General features: G+C 43.5%; 1 protein-coding gene across 2 annotated transcripts in view; it reads left to right on the forward strand.

The window, feature by feature from the left end:
- Positions 1-7,791, forward strand: part of CNGA3 (cyclic nucleotide gated channel subunit alpha 3) — an 83,933-nt gene extending 76,142 nt beyond the window's left edge. For both annotated transcript variants that reach the window (XM_040336328.1, XM_040336329.1), the window contains 3 exons: positions 2,546-2,653; positions 2,732-2,838; positions 5,937-7,791. In XM_040336328.1, coding sequence (XP_040192262.1) covers positions 2,546-2,653; positions 2,732-2,838; positions 5,937-7,336 — 1,615 coding nt within the window. In that variant the 3' untranslated portion in view covers positions 7,337-7,791. The remainder of the gene's footprint in view (positions 1-2,545; positions 2,654-2,731; positions 2,839-5,936) is intronic.
- Positions 7,792-17,897: the final 10,106 nt, after the last annotated feature.

Genomic DNA, 17,897 nt, shown 5'->3' on the forward strand with positions numbered 1-17,897 from the left:
TTGTTCTATGGGAGAACTCGGCCCGCCGAGCTCCTTCGGCGGCTTCAGGGCTGAACTCGCCGAGGAACTCGATGTGTTTGGCACGTCGAGTTCCTCGGCCGTGTGTACGGGGCCAGAGAGGCGGTTTAGCAGAGGCTATTTCTAGCGCTAAAGCGCCTGAAAACTGCCCAGTGTGAAAGGGGTCTAATTGAACAAGCTGAAGTTAGAAGCTGTGCTCTCTCCAGTTTTAATGGTTTCACACGGGCAGTCGGATCAGATCAGCTTGCCTTTCCCATGGCTATGCTCGCTGCATTATTGCTTCCAAAAATAGTAAACAACAAAAGATTATAAATATCTTCTTGTTTTGCCCTGTATCTTTACAGCAATGAAAAAAAAATGAATAATCCTATCTAAAATGAACCAACATTGCTTGTTATAAGCATATTGGAATCGCCTACCTAGGTATTCTAGACAAGAGGGTGTCTCAACAGCTGCATTACTGTAAATAAGGTGTACTTTGAATCTGAAATGCTGATAATCCTAATAGATCACCTCAGGCTGGCCCCTTTTGCAGGTATAGCTATGTAAAACATGCAGTGCCTGTACTGTTTAAGGCTGGGCTCACCCAATCCCTGCATGCGGCTCCCAGCAGGGGTCTGGTGAGTCCTGGTTCAGCGTTTCACGTCCGATTTCAGCCCAATTTTTTTTGCTAAATTCAGACCTGAATTGGACCAAAAGACGCACAGGGCTTTTGTACAAATTTGCATCGGTGCCACTGCGGAGATGTGTGAACCGGCTCCATAGAGAGTCGATCAAAATCTCCTGCTATTGCGAATTCCCGCCTCCGTTTTGCAATAGCTTGAACCCAGCCTTAAATCCAGTTAAACACTGTCTCACCCTGCTGTGCACATGCTCAGTTGCATTGTGGCATTGTGCTAAAAATCTAAGCCACTAGAGGCTGATCTGCTAACAGCCTAAAGGTTTACTGCTGTTTAGGGGCCCTGGGCTTCAGCAAAATGGCAGCCTCCAGAAAAAAGAAACAGGAGCAACACTGGAGGGAATTTAGAGCCCACATTCATTTTGGTAGCATAATTATTAAAGTGGAATTTTCATTCCTTGCTAAAGAACAATGTTTTTTCGCTTTAAGTTATAGGAATGTAATAGACGGTATTTCCATTTTTGTTTTATGATTAAATAAACACAATTATATATATATTATATATATATATATATATATATATATTTATATATATATATATATATTGTAAAGTTTGGGGCAGATCCACAAAGCGAGTACGCCGGCGTATCTACTGATACGCCGGCGTACTTTCAAATTGAATCCTCAAAACAAGATACGACGGCATCTGGGTTAGATCCGACAGGCGTATTATTCGGCGTCCGCTGGGTGGCGTTCACGTCGTTTTTAGCGTTGAGTATGCAAATTAGCTATTTCCGACGATCCACGAACGTACGAGCGGCCGTCGCATTCTTTTACGTCGTCTCTAGTCGGCTTTTTTCGGCGTATAGTTAAACCTGCTATTTGGTGGCGTACGCAATGTTAAGTATGGCCGTAGTTCCCGCGTATAATTTGATTTTTTTTTTTCGTTTGCGTAAGTCGTCCGTGAATCGGGATGGACGTAATTTACGTCCACGTCAAAACAATGACGTCCTTGCGACATCATTTAGCGCAATGCACGGCTGGAAATTTAGGGACGGCGCATGCGCAGTTCGTTCGGCGCGGGGACGCGCTTCATTTAAATGAAACACGCCCCCTACCCGCCCAATTTGAATTCCGCGCCCTTACGCCGCAAGAGATACACTACGCCGCCGTAACTTACGGCGCAAATTCTTTCAGGATTCAAACCAAAAAAAGTAAGTTACGGCGTCGTAGCGTATCTCAGATACGATGCGCAAGGGCAGATCTTTGTGGATCTGCCCCTATATGTTTAGTGTTCTGTACTTCATGTTTAGTTTTCTTTCATGGCAAATAATTTGTCTAATTTAGCTGCTCACAACAAAGCAAAAACAACAATCAGCAATTAGTGATCATGGAATTACGTTAAGCTGCATTTTCACACATCTCCTACTTGTAACATATCCTTGAAAAGAATGAACAGTGTATATAACACAAATGAATGTTCAGTTGTCTACTAATCTTGTGACTACCTTGGTCTGCACTTTCAGCTGCAAAATGCATATCATTTATACTGGGTTGTGGCTACTAATAATATCCTTATTGGAAATCTGTAGAACTTACATGATGCTGCAATGCTGTTATCTCTAAAATCCCAGGAATATAGGTTATATTACAGGTGCTGGTGGGTTTGATCCAACACAGGAAAGCCACTGCTTTGAGCTATCAGTAATTGTTTTCTTGTGCTGTGTAAAAATATTTGAGTACATCTCCCTTTTTGCAAAGCTTAGGCTTTCTACACTGTTTTATTTTATTATTTTTTATTATTAACCCTCTGTATGAACATCTGGATTTACAGTAGCTAAGGAAAGGTGGCAGCAGAGAAGGATATGATGTTCATCAGCCATTAAATTATTATTTTTTCATTTATAGGAAAAAGAAGGAAATATTCGTGATTGACCCAGCTAGCAACTTCTACTACCGATGGCTATCCATCATCTCAATACCTGTGCTTTATAACTGGTGCTTTCTAGTGTGCAGGTGAACAGAGTTTTAGTATATGGTATACATAAATACAGAGATCAGCATTGGATTGTAACATCTTTTAATGTTTTGCAGAGCTTGCTTTGATGAACTGCAGAAAAAACATGTGATCTTGTGGCTGGTTCTGGATTATATTGCAGATTTTGTGTACCTTGCTGACACACTAGTGAGATTCAGAACAGGTGAGGAGTTGTCATGTTGAGGGTGAGCTGACTGGCCAGTGGTACAGTACCTTTGCATTATAAATAAACATAAAGGTTTTTTTTAAATATACCTATGCATATAAGTCAAAATAACCTGGCAACAGAAAGAGAGAGAAAGGTAAGTAAGCAATGAAAATTAATGGAAACCATTTTTTTTTACCATAATTAATTTCTTGCATAAGGCCGGGTTTACACTGTTCCAACATGGAAGTCGGAGGACTTCCGATCCGACTTTGCCCTATGACTTCATGTCCGACTTCCAGGCGACTTCAATGAACAGGATTCAATTTTGATCCGACCATACCAGGCCCGTTGAGTCTGATATGAATCTCGAGAGGGGAATCCCACACCATAATGTAAAACAAAAATGTTGTGTGATTCCCCCCCCCCCAAGACCATACTAGAACCTTCGGTCTGGTATGGATTTTGAGGGGAAACCCCATGCCAAAAAAATAATAAAAATTAATGTGCGGTTCTCCCAAAATCTAAACCAGACCCTTATTCAAGAACACAGCCCAGCACCCCCCCCCCCCCTCCTGGACTATACCAGGCCACACGCCCTCAACTTGGGGGGGTGGGTGCTTTGGGATAGGAGGGGTTCTGTGCCCCCCCACCCCCAATGCACCTTATCACCATGTTGATTGGGACAAGGGCCTTTTCCAAACAACCCTGGGTAGTGGTTGTGGGGATCTGCGGGCAGAGGGCTTATTGGAATCTGAAAGCCCCCTTTAACAAGGAGGCCCCCAGATCCCGCCCCCCCCCCCCATGTGAATTAGTGTGGGGTACAGTGCACCTCTACTCATTCAACCAAAAAAGTGGCAAAAATAAATAAAAACAGTACACAGGTTTTTGACAAAGTCCTTTATTAAAAATAAAGAATGTCCCCCGTCGTAGCTCTAACGTGTCTTCTTTCTCCGGTGATGTCTTCTCCCTCCGGTGATGTCTTCTTCCTCTTGTTCTTCTGCTGTTTCTATTCCCTCTCCCAATGTCTTTTTCCTCTGGCTCTTTTGCTGGTTCTTCTCCCTCCTCTGATGTCTTCTTCCTCTGGTTCAGGGCATGATGGGGCGGTGATGTCACAAGGGGACAGGGTCCCCGGATGACATCACTGGATGGCCATGCCCCATGGCTATATAAGAAATGCCAGACACTGCAGCTAACACAACAGCGGGAGCTAGCATCGGGAAAAGACATCAGCGGAGGGAAAAAATTGGTAGCAGAACCAGAGGAAGAAGACATCAGTAGAGGAAGAAGAACCAGCAGAAGAACCAAAGGAAGAAGACATCAGTGGAGGGAGAAGAACTGGAGGAAGAAGAGATCACTGGAAGGAGAAGAACCGGAGAGAGAAGACATCACCGGAGAAAAAAGACACATTGGAGCTACGATAGTGGACATTCTTTATTTTTAATAAGGACTTTGTCAAAAACCTGTGTACTGTTTTTATTTATTTGTGCCACTTTTTTGGGTGAATGAGTAGGGGAGCAATGTACACCATACTCATTCACATGGGGGGCAGGATCTGGGGGCCTCCTTGTTAAAGATTATGATAAACCCCCTGCCCACAGACCCCCACAACCACCACCCAGGGTTTTCAGGAAGAGCCTGACACGTACCTTGGAGGTGAGCCTGATGTGCAGAGGGAGACCTTTCGTACTACCCTAGCTCCAGAGCCACTGGAGTTGAGACAGTGACCGTAGGAGCACAGTGAGGTATGAGTGCCTGCAGAGTTCTCTTGGCTGGAGATGATGGCAGCTGATAGAGAAAGAAACTGGCTTAGGTGCTGCGGATGCAGGACACAGGATGCAGGTGCGCTGCAGATGCAGGTCAGCGGATGCAGGTGTGCTGAGCGGCAGCGGAAGCAGATGTCCTCAGATGCAAGACAGTAGGCAGGAGCAAGGTTAGATAAGCCATGGCCAGGTAATACACAGCGGATCAGTCAGGCAGGCAAGGAATGGTCAGAGTTCAGGCTGGGTTGGTAATGGAGGATCAGGCAGACAAGTAATATACAGTATGTCACACCAGTGTGATCTGGTCCTAAAGGTAGAAAAAAACTTTCAAAAGTTTCACTCCCCTTAATTAGTTTGTTCTTGTACAATAAAAAATGTCCCTTTATACTGTTCTCTGCATATTATTCCTATAGCTGAGGCCCCGTACACACGACAGAGGAACTCGACGTGCTTGGCACGTCGAGTTCCTCGTCGAGTTTTGGGATGAAGCCGCCGAGGAGCTCGGCGGGCCGGCTTCTCCCATAGAAGAACGAGGACAACGAGAAAATAGAGAACATGTTCTCTATTTTCTCGTCGAGTTCCTCGGCGGCTCCATCGAGCCAAAACTGTACAGACGACAGAGATTCTCGGCAGAATCCGGGTTTTGACCGAGTTTCTCGGTGAATTCTGCCGAGAATCTCTGTCGTGTGTACGAGGCCTCAGTGTTTCTCCAGTCCTCAAGGCACCCCAACAGGTCACATTTTCAGGATTTCCCTCAGATAAAACGGCTGTGGTAATTTCTCAGGCAGTGATACTGATCAAATCACCTGTGCAACATAATGGCAAGCCTGAAAACAGTACCTGCTGGAGCGCATTGAGGACTGGAGTTGAGAAACACTGCCATAGCTTATCCTATGGAAAACAGGTATATTTGACAACATTCCTGGTTGATTTTCTGGCATAATTTTGATTCCCCTGCATGTCTTTATTATGTTAGATTCTTTCAACTTACACATTCAGGTAAAGACCTTTACTCATCCACTTAAAGTTGTAGTGCACTACTGTAATTGTTCTCATTAATGGGTTGTAAAAAAAGGCATTTTATATTATTGACATTTGGACAGTTATTTTGAATATAGCTCAAAAGAGGGAGACATTTTAGTTTTTAATGGTCTAAGACATGGGTCTTCAAACTACGGCTCTCCAGTTGTTCAGGAACTACAATTCCCATCATGCCTAGTCATGTCTGTAAATGTCAGAGTTTTACAATGCCTCATGGGATGTGTAGTTCCACAACAGCTGGCGGGCTGTAGTTTGAGGATCCCTGGTCTAATAATTAATGCACTATGTGTACTTTTAATGTCATGTTCTTAGGTTTCCTTGAGCAAGGCTTGCTGGTTAAAGATTCCAAGAAGTTAAGAGACTACTACAAAAAGACCATGCAGTTTAGGCTTGATATGCTGTCTCTGGTGCCAACTGATCTGGCCTACTTCAAGCTGGGGATCAATTTTCCAGAACTACGGTTTAATCGTCTCCTGAGGTTTGCTAGGATGTTTGAGTTTTTTGATCGTACCGAAACCAGGACCAATTATCCAAATATTTTCCGTATAGGGAACCTTGTTCTCTACATTCTTATTATTATACACTGGAATGCCTGCATCTACTTTGCAATATCTAAAGCCATTGGGTTTGGAACAGACACATGGGTCTATCCCAATATTTCTCACCCAGAATATGGGCGTATGGCAAGAAAATACATTTATTGTCTTTACTGGTCAACCCTGACTCTTACCACTATTGGAGAGACCCCGCCACCAGTCAAGGATATAGAGTTCCTCTTTGTAGTGTTTGATTTTCTTATTGGCGTGCTGATATTTGCAACCATTGTTGGTAATGTAGGTTCCATGATTTCAAACATGAATGCATCCAGGGCAGACTTTCAGTCCAAGATTGACTCTATAAAGCAATATATGCAATTCCGTAATGTATCTAAAGATCTAGAAGCAAGGGTGATCAAGTGGTTTGATTATCTCTGGACAAACAAGAAAACGATGGATGAGAAAGAGGTCCTAAAAAGTCTTCCAGATAAGCTGAAAGCTGAAATTGCAATCAATGTTCATTTAGACACTTTGAAGAAGGTGAGAATCTTTCAAGACTGTGAAGCAGGACTGCTGGTGGAATTAGTCCTAAAGCTCAGGCCTCAGGTGTTTAGTCCTGGAGACTATATTTGTAGAAAAGGGGACATTGGGCGTGAAATGTACATCATTAAAGAAGGTAAACTTGCAGTAGTAGCAGATGATGGGATAACTCAATTTGTGGTACTCAGCGATGGCAGTTATTTTGGAGAAATTAGTATCCTCAACATCAAAGGGAGCAAAACCGGGAACCGAAGGACAGCAAACATTCGAAGCATTGGTTATTCTGATTTATTCTGTTTATCTAAGGATGATTTAATGGAGGCCCTCACTGAGTATCCAGATGCTAAAACAGCTCTAGAAGAAAAAGGACAACAAATCCTAATGAAAGATGGTCTTATAGATGTAGATGCAGTAAAGGCTGGGGCAGACCCAAAGGACCTAGAAGAAAAGGTTGATAAGATGGAAACAGCATTTGATAGCTTGCAGACTCGATTTGCCAGATTATTAGCTGACTACAACTCCACACAATTAAAACTGAAGCAAAGGATCACTAAAGTTGAGAAACAAATAAAGAACTGCAACAACGATGGCATGTCTGAAGGGCCTGATAGTGCACCAGAAACAGATAAGGCGTAAGACAACAAAAATAAATGAGCTGCTGCCTATTTACATTTTTGTACTTCAAACTTATTAACTGATCATCATGTGTTTTATACATTCTTCCTAAAGGACTTCATAGGATTTATCTTACTGATTTAGTAATGTTGCAGCCTATACAGGGAAAGCTTTTCTTTTTATACATTTTCTTTTTTCTTCAATAATATATTTTTGTACTTGCAGGCTTTTAGAATACTTTAGACAATAAATGGTTTACAGGTTTATAAATAATTTTAAATTGTTTATTTAAAGATAGTTTTGTGTTGTATGAACTAATTTTCTAGATTTATATTATTTTTAAAATACAAAAAAATACATGCTTTTGGTACATTCATATTCCAAAAACTCAATTATTCTCAGTTTTCTGAAAAGACAATTTTTTCCTATGGATGCTCATAAGGTGTATGTGGTAAAATAAATCTCAAAACCTATTAGTTCTTTGTTATGTCATCTGCTACATTTATATATTACACCTGTATGTGTAAGGTGAATGCAACTTCAGCCTGGAGATCTGCATTGGAACAAAAAGCAGGTAAGGCATTCATGCTTCATGTTTTGTGGAAGACTGTTTGGCCTAAGAGCTGGATTTAGCAATACCTGACAAACCAGAGTTGGATCCAGATCCACATAGTTTTTGTGCAAAAGCATATTTGCCCAATAGCTTGTGACACGTGCTTGTATTTATGAGACGCAGAACTGAAAAGAGCCTCCCACAGCAATCAGAAGTAGTGTATACCTGCTGGATCTCAGATTTTCAGCAGCTACACCAATGCTCAGTAACAAGAAAGTCTAGGTTATGGTAGGTTAGCTTTAGTTATTCTATATAGTAATATGCATATCTGTGTTAAAGTGGAACTAAACCTTCCTATCCTTTTACAGCCAAGGAAGCTGCCATCATAGCTTCTATTTGATCTGCAGTTTCCATGATGCTGCACATCTGATCAGTTACAGTATGACAACAGCCATTTGATGGCTTGACAGTTCAGTACAAGTGACTATGGCAGTAATCATTGACGGTATGCATTATATGTCACTGGAAGACAGTTAAGTGGAACTAAAGGCATATACACTCTTACCTTAGTTTCAATGGTCTGACACCCGTGAGGTCCCTTGCCGGTGCTGGCATCTTCTCCCAGGGTTCTTCCAGGTGCTGGTTTTCAGCCATTTTGATTGACCAGCATGGGATGACATCACTCCTGTGCATGTGTAGCACTACCCCCGGAGGAGCTGCTGAGTAATTTTGGGTGGCACGTTACCTCTATCTTCTCGCTGTCCAGGGTAAAAAGAGAGTCCGAAGAATTTCAATTTCCACACAATGCCCTTCTTTTTCTAGGATTTATTTGCAGAACTTTAGAAGAAAATAAGTCAAGGGGTGGAAGGAGAGGTAGGTTCAGGCGCATAATCACAAATAGGAAACACTCCTGCTTCCAGCAAACAGTTCTCGTCGCCACTCTAGCCAGAGTGGTTATTGCTCACCCGGATAGGTCCCTCTCACTGGCCTAGCAGCTGGGATGGCACACGGAATAAAGTACAGTCTCTGCCACAGACCTTCCTTTATGAGGAGACACTTTTGGTCCAGAATCCCCTGCCACAGGATTCAGCACCCGGATCTCTCCAGCTTAACTTTGGTAGAATTTTAGTCCCGACAGGCAACACCATCAAGCCTCTCAGTGATAGGTCCTCCCATGGCTTCCTTCATCAAGTGGCCTCCTCCCGCAGGACGGAGAGTGCAGGATCACCTCTTCAAAAAGCAGGCCCCAGTCTGACTACTGGGCCTACCAGGCGAAGCCATGACCCCGGACCAACGTGGTCCCGGAGTCAGGATTCAGGACACGCACCACAGGCCAGGCGGGCCACGAGGCTCGAACCAATGGCGTCTGTCCCTTAAGTACCCCTCCCCAGCATGCACAGCGGGGCAACCACTCCTACCAATTCACTGCCAAGGGGAACACCCAAAACACCCTGACCTTGCTGCTGCCACCCTTGGCCTGGGGTGGTAATGACACCCCCAGGCAGGCAATGGTGGAACTCTCAGCACAGCCATGGCTGGAACAGAGGCTAAATTTGCCATCAATCATACTAGTCTGAGCCAAATAGCAGCTTAGACCCCCACTAAATTTAAAGCAGTGCCTGTTCAACATGAGCAGGCCGCTACACATGCATGGGAGTGCAGTCAATCTAGCACACTGGCAGTGTTCCATAATGTAAATTGAACTGCGTGTGTGCACCTCAGTATGCATTCCACAGAGAATTGTGAATAGGCAGGTAACTGTACTTTATGCAGTGTCTCTTCTGCAATAAAACAAGCCTGCATATTTGCAATTTGCCCACACATGAAAGACAGGAAGGAGCACTATGACACATGAAAGACAGGAAGGATCATTGTGACACATGGAAGACAAGGAGGATCACTGTGACACATGGAAGACAGGAAGGATCACTGTGACACATGAAAGACAGGAAGGATCAGTATGACACATGGAAAACAGGAAGGATCAGTATCACACATGGAAGACAGGAAGGATCAGTATGGCACATGGAAGACAGGATGGATCAGTATGGCACATGGAAGACAGGATGGATCATCATGGCACATGGAAGACAGAAATGATCAATATGGCACATGGAAGACAGAAAATATAACTAATGCACATGGAAGACAGGAAGAATCAGTATGATACATGGGAGACAAGAAGGATCACTATGACACATGGCAGACAGGAAGGATCACTATGGCACATGGAAGACAGAAAATATCACTATAGCACATGGAAGATCACTATGACACATGGAAGACAGGAAGGATCACTATAACACATGGAAACAATAAGGTAAACTGTCAGCGCAAAAGACTAGTGCATAATATTTATATATATAAATAAATAAATATGGACAGAGGATAGATCTAAAAAAACACAGTCACAATTCTTTAGTCCATGTTCTAATATGTGGTGATAACCAACCCTTTAAACAAAGTGGGGGAGGAAAGGGATAAGGATGATAGGAGGATGGTAGGCGGCAGCTGTCCTCAGAGAAAGCCGGCTCTGTAAGGGGAAGACAGGGGAACACAACTAAGTGCAATATGTTAGTCACAATTTATTGAGTTTAAAATGCACTGATCTTTCCTGTCTTCCATAATGTGTAGATTGTGTATGGGAAAAAAAGATTTTATATACCAAAATTTGCATCTTGTTAAAGTGGCCCTGTCAGCACAGGTTCACTTGTACACATTGCACACCCTGTAAAAATGTAAAAAAAATGTAATATGCCTAAAGTATAACTAAAGGCAAAACTTTTATTTTGGGTAGGGTGGAGATTAGGGGTGCAACGGATCGTCATTGATCCGTGATCCGCACGACTTCGGATCAGCACACACGTGATCCGTGGCGTGCCGCGGGACTGCAGAGCAAAGCGGTACAAAAACACATTGAAATTGTCTCCGCTCTGTTTGCACACAGCCCGCCTGCTCCTAACCACGCTGTGATAGACAGAATGCGTGTCCAATACGCTGATGTGTTTTGTCTATTACAACGTGGGCTTAAGAGGAGGTGGGGCTGTGTACGAGCAGGAGTGGAGACGTTTAAACATACGGGCGGTGAGTTCAGTTGGTTTCTAGCAGAGACAATGTGCTGCTACCGTCCATCCGTTCCCCCCACACTTCCCCCTGCTGGCTCTGATAACACCCCCCTCCCCCCAGCTGCCGTCAGTCCGTTCCCCCCAGCTGCCGTCAGTCCGTTCCCCCCAGCTGCCGTCCGTTCCCCCCCTCCCTCCCCCCAGCTGCCTTCCGTCCGTTCGTTCCTCCTCCCCCCAGCTGCCAAGTCTCCTGTCCCTGCTGCAAATAGCACACAGTGAGATGGGTGAGCTGTGCTCTTCCCATCTCAACTGTGAGGACTGTTTTTGGAGCTGACAGGGTTAACAAAGAGAACCTGTCACCTTCAATTGCTATGACACAGGGAATTGTTTTCTCTTGTGTGATAGCAATAAAGTTAAATGTAAAAAGAAATAATAATTCAATTAATAACAAAATAAGTAATTAAAAAGTAAAGAAGAAGAAAAATAATATTAAAAATAAGAAAATTATACAAAAATTAAAAAAGTAAAAACGACAAGCTACAAAAAAAAAGTGATAATGTAATAAAAAAAAAAGAAGAAACAAAAAATATTTGAACTAACCGTGCCGCCCCTGCCATCCAACTGCTATTCTCCGGGGGGGTGGTTCGGTTGGTGGGGAGGGGGTGCATTGCAAAACCTGGCCTTGGGGTGGCAGGGAAAGGAAATCCAGCCCTGCTGGCTACCCTCTCACTTCTTCCACCCTGGCGAGGCGGCAATTTGGGGCACAGTGAGGCGGCAATTTGGGGCACAGTGAGGCGGCAATTTGGGGCACAGGGAGGCGGCAATTTGAGGCACAGGGAGGCGGCAATTTGAGGCACAGGGAGGCGGCAATTTGAGGCACAGGGAGGCGGCAATTTGGGGCACAGTGAACGGCAATTTGAGGCACAGTGAGGCTGCAATTTTTTTTTTGCTGATCCGAAAAATGATTCGATCCGTGACTCCTGATCCGAGGAACGATCCGAACCGTGAGTTTTTTGATCCGTTGCACCCCTAGTGGAGATAGAATAGAACACTGTAACAGCACCCCTAATGGGATAGGGGTTACAGCCATTTAGGATATACCATTCCCGAACACAAGGCAGTTACCGACACTCCACAATCCGGCGAACACGACCCAAGGCTCTTACGCTGTCAGATCTTGAATGCAATTTTTTTTCCCGCCGCTAGGTGTCGCCTCCGTCGTTTTCCCCGTCGTCTATGCAAATTAGCTATTTATGCGAAATTCACGAACGTACGCGCAGTCGACGCAATGAAGTAACGACGTTTTCCGTATCTTTTGCAATGCGTAAAGTTGCCCCTGCTTAATGAGGGGCAACCAATGTTAAGTATGGCCGTCGTTCCTCGTTGAAATTTAAAAATGTACGTTGTTTGCGTAAGTCGTCCGTGAATGGGGCTGGACGCCATTTACGTTCACGTCGAAACCAATGATGTCCTTGAGACGTCATTTCGCGCAATGCACGTCGGGAAATTTTAGGGACGGCGCATGCGCAGTACGTTCGGCGCGGGAACGCACCTAATTTAAATGATCCACGCCCCCTACCCGGATCATTTGAATTAGGCGGGCTTGCGCCGGGGAATTTACGCTACGCCGCCGCAACTTTACAGGCAAGTGCTTTGTGAATCAAGCACTTGCCCGTAAAACTTGCGGCGGCGTAACGTTAACGAGATATGTTACGCCCGCATAGTTTTACGCCGAGATACGAGAATCTGGGCCTTAATTACCACAATAGACAATAGAATGCAATCACACCCCACCTCATCACAGCAAGCTTTATAGTACACTACAGCCAACACACAATATATACCGCATTAAATCTGACTAGCACAGACCATAGTGGGGTTCTCATTCACCCTGTGCCCCTATTAGAGAAACAGGGTGATCTACACATAAGAGGCATCGGGGAAGCTAAAACAGGAGTATCTCAGACTTTCTATGTTTTAATTGCTGTCTGTGCTCATTTGGGAGATTCACTCAATCTTTTAGTCCTGTTTACCATTATCATTAAAAGCTGTCAACTTACCATGACCAGTCTTTCAAATCTTCTGAGGTCTATAAGCAGAACTGGCGACATGAGCAGTGTCTCTCAATCCTTCACACAAGGAAAGAGGGAAGCTCCATCTCTCACCAACCGTGCTGTAAACATAAGGGGGGCAATGACTGAAGGTTCACATGTAGTCTCATTGCATGTGATAGAGCCACTTTGATCCTGGGAGAAACATGGGTGAAAAGGCCATACTGTATATTGCTTAAAATATACTTCCTGTGCTGTGCATTGATTTTGAGAGGGCACAGGCAGTGCTGGATTAGAAAATGAGTGCTTCAAAGATAATCTCATCAGACTTGCTGCTTAGACATACAGAAAAAAAGGTCTTCAAAGGCTGCTCTCCTAACACTGGCTTGCTCATTTTCCCCTCCTTTACACAGTGGTCTAAAATACTAAACTTTGTATTCTCACTGTAGGACAAAAACAACCAGGCTTATCTGATTTATTAATACATTTTTAATATTTTATACAACTGTGTATATTTATTTTTCTCAAAAATGCTGTATTTGGTTCCTTTTAAAAAAGATAAATAGTTTTAGTCCACTTACATCCTCACTAGCATTTTCGCACAAAAAAAATAATAACAATTCTGGAGATTTTCACTGTGCACAGTGCCTAGTGCTGCATGGCCTCTGCATGAAATGTTAATATATACTGGCAGTCCCCATCCACTTCAAGGGAAGCCCTTGAAATTTCATCTAGACGTTGTGCATCACTATGAAAATCTCCAGACATCAGTGTTGTAGGTAAGTATATTGTATGCTAAAAGAGCTGAAGCAGGTGGTAGAAAATGAATAAATAAATGCACAAATCTTTATTAATATTATTTGTCATTTTAATTTCAGAGCATTGTTAGCTAGTAGGTCATTGTGAGATAGAGACTTTTAGAGACTTTGTTTTAGGTTCCCATCTCTAGCCCCCCCCCATTCTGTGCTAAGGAGAGATGCTGACCCTGCAATCCAATTTTGGCAATAGCCAATATAAGGCAAAAACAGCTATTGGAGCAACATCTGGCATCTTTCTTCCTCAAACTTCTTGGAAATCAGAACTGACAGATATATTACATCTTTAAACTTGCTTTGAGACATCTGAATTCATGAGATGTGGTACCAGTCTAACATCACCCAACTTTCAGGATCAACTCTGATGCTAAGTCTAATTGGCAGCATCTGTTTTTATTTTGTGTATATATACTTGGCCCATACCACTTCTTTTGTTCTCTAAGCCAGGTGTAATTCTTCCAATATTTTTTTATTGTTTTGAAAAGGAAGCAAAATTTTACATATACTGTATACTTTTAAGCATGTTACATATTATAAACAAATGCGTCACAAGGGTTTCCAAAATAAGAGTGCGGGTAGATGCAGTGAGATGGAGCGGGCAGAAAACACAAGGCATCAAATTGCAGCAACAAGAATATATTGTAACGGAAGTCCAGCAATACAAAGCAGACAAAGCGGGAAGGCAACCCAACCAGTAACACTCACCAGTTGTAACAGAAATGTGACAGCAGACTAGTAATTCATAGGTGCCAATGGTGTCTGTCTGGAGGAGAGGAACGTGGCCTGGCCAGTTTGTACAGGAATGGGGGGGCTTCCAGGAAGGAAGGCTTATCTCTGCACTTTGCCTACTCTTTCAGAATCTTTCGAAATTGAAAAACGAAAACTGGACAGCCGCACTCCAAAATAACTTAAAAAAGTTGTCTTTATTTTTCAACTGTACAAACACAGTCACTGCAACCAAAAGAAAACAGGATGGCCGACGGGTTTCGCACTTACAGTTAGTGCTTAGTCATGGCTAAGCACTAACTGTGTGTGCGAAACGCGTCGGCCATTTTCTGTTGGTTGCAGTGACTGTGTTTGTACAGTTGAAAAATAAAGACAACTTTTTTAAGTTATTTTGGAGTGCGGCTGTACAGTTTTCGTTTTTCTATTTGCTATCATCAGCATTGTCAGCACCTTGGTAGTTCAACAGCCCTTGATTGCTCACGGGGCTCACCTGGAGCGGTGAGAAATTTGTCTTTTAGAATCTTTCTGTCAGGGCTCCATTCCCGGGTCCATTGAGTTCCCGCGCATGCGCGGGGCGACTGGGCACGGGCGCACGTCCGGGCGTAATATGTGCGCGCTCATGCGCGGTACAGCGGCGCGCCGTGTGCGTGGACGCACGCACGGCCGTGCACGTGACAGCTCTGTGGCCAATCAGAGGACTGGCTCTCCTATTTAAACTGGCCTCATCCCCTGAACTAGTTGCTGGCTTGTCTTCAGCTCCTATGTGTTTACCTGTTGCCGTACCTGCCTGTTTTGACCCGGAATTCCTGACGACTCTCCTCTCACCTGGAACCTCTGACCCTTTGGCTAACGTTACCTGGATTGCTGTTGTCTCCTGCCCCTTGACCTTGGCTTGCTCTCATGGACTCCCTCTGAACTCTCCTGCCCTTGACCCTCGGCCTGTGACTCGGATTTGCCTTCATCTCCTGTAGACCCTACCAGACTCACCTACCAGTTCCTGCCTGACCAACGCTTGTCTTCAGTCTTCTGCACCTGCCCTGCTTCTGTCAGCTGCACTAAGTCTTCCTGCCAGCTCCCGGCACCGGTGCCTCCTTGTGCCGTCCCTCCTCTGTCCCAACTCCAGGGAGTGGTCTGCACAGGGTCGCAAAGGTGAGCCGCCCTCAGCATCTCGGTCTCGGTGAGTACAGGTTCTGATACTTTCCCTGCCACTAAGCACTGTCCCTGACAAATGGGTGAAAGGAGGAGGGGGTCGAACTTCTGGGGGACCTTGCCACTGTTGGGAGTGCCACTGTTGGGAGTGGGAGGGTATATCTCAGGACAACCATTCTTTTTTTGTTTGCCAGTGTAAACATTGTCTTATAGGCAACAACATAACCCAATTATCTCTGAATTCTGTGTGTCTTCATGAATTAAAGTACACAAATCTAATTTTTGCACCACTTCCCTATCACCTTATAAACTCTGCTCCCAGGTTAACACGTGTGAGTGTCAGTGTTTACCTACCCTCTAATCCTGTGGTGATGGGTCTACCAGAAGTGAAATCAGTATTGGCACTAAAGCTGGGATCAAGTGTGGATTAAGCAGGCTTTGTCCCAGGAAGGGAGGGTAGGGACAATAGCATGAGAACAATGCTACTAATGCGAGGACACAGAAGAATGGGCCCCCAGTCTTGTTCATGTCAATTGATGCTGAGAAAGCATTTGACAAAGTAGAGTGGGGGTTTATGATGGAGACAATACGTAGCATAGGGATGGGCCCAAAATTTATGAGATGGATCGAAAATGTATACAAACACCCGACGGCAAGGGTGAAAGTGAATGGAAGTGTGTCGTCCGCTTTTAAGATGTTCAATTGTTGAAAAAAATAAGGAAAATGTTGATATAGGAGGGGTTAGAGTGGGCGAAGAAGAGCATAAGGTTGTTGCCTATGCAGACGACATACTTCTATACATTACCAAGCCAAGGTTGTCGTTACCAAACATGATAAAATAAATAAAAGACTATGGTGAGCTTGCGAAATTTAAGATAAATCCTACAAAAACTATAATATTAAATTTAGGAATAGAGAAAAAATAAGCTATAGCGTTACAACAGGAATTTCCGTTTTCCTAGGAGACACAAGCACTGACTTATTTGGGAATTAAATTAACCCCCACTCTGGAGAAAATATATGGTGCCAACTATATTCCACTACTGAATGAAGTGAAAATAGATATAAAAAAACTATCGAGGAGACCTATCTCTTGGATAGGAAGGATACATTTATTAAAAATGGTGATTCTACCAAAAATTATATATAAATTCCAAATGCTCCCAATAGAGATGCCTCAATGTTTTTTTAAAGTTATGAAAACAATTATTTTGAAGCATATTTGGCAGAATAAAAAAGCCAGAGTAAGTAATGTGCTCCTGTATAGGAAAAGAAAATAAAGGTGGGTTGGCGGTCCCCGATATCAAAAAATATTATACGGTGGTAATAATGGCAAGACTATTTGAATGGGCAAATGTAAATACTAAAAAAAGATGGGTAAAAATGGAGAACACATTGTACACAACACAATTAAGGAAAAGTATTTGGATTCCACTGAAATATAGAGTGCACAGATCTGGTACACATGATTTATCAAAAATTGTATTTAAAGTATGGGATAAAATATATCGACGGGAAAAATGGGAATATAATTCCCCATTAATCCCATTGGCGGGAACACGTTTTTTTGTTCCAGGCAATGGGACACGAATGGGAAGGTATATAGAGGAAGCTATAAGATAAACTAAAAGATATAATGACACAAGGAAAAATAAGGACAAGAGTAGAATTGAGCACAATGCACGGGTGGCAGTTGGTAAGTGAATGGGAGTATATTCAACTTAAACATTTAGTAAGCACAATCCCCCAACCAATTAGAGAGGAGAAGACACTGAACCCAATCGAAAAGCTTTGCAATATCAAAACGCCTATGAAACATGGAATCTCTCAAATGTACAATATATTAACAGACTTAGAGGGAAGTGGGCCCTACCCTTCATAGGAAAATGGGAACAAGATCTTACAATTAAGCTAGACGAAAGAAAATGATAGGAGCAGTATATCACTATGCATCAGATATCACTTCGATAGAAGCTAATTATAAGTGTCTTGTAAGATGGCACCTGACTCCGGAGAGAATCAATCAATTTCAGCCAAATAGGTCCCCCCCAGTGTTGGAGGGAGTGTGGACAAAGGGGAACAACAATACACTTGTAGTGGGAGTGCCCAAAAATAAAAGAGTATTGGCATAGTATCCTAGATTACATTGAGGAAATAACTGGGTCGATTGATTTCTCTGGAGATACGCCGTCGTATCTCGTTTGAGAATCTGGGCCATTGTGATTG

This window comes from Rana temporaria, chromosome 2 (genome assembly GCF_905171775.1).
Source record: "Rana temporaria chromosome 2, aRanTem1.1, whole genome shotgun sequence".
Lineage (NCBI taxonomy): Eukaryota > Metazoa > Chordata > Amphibia > Anura > Ranidae > Rana > Rana temporaria.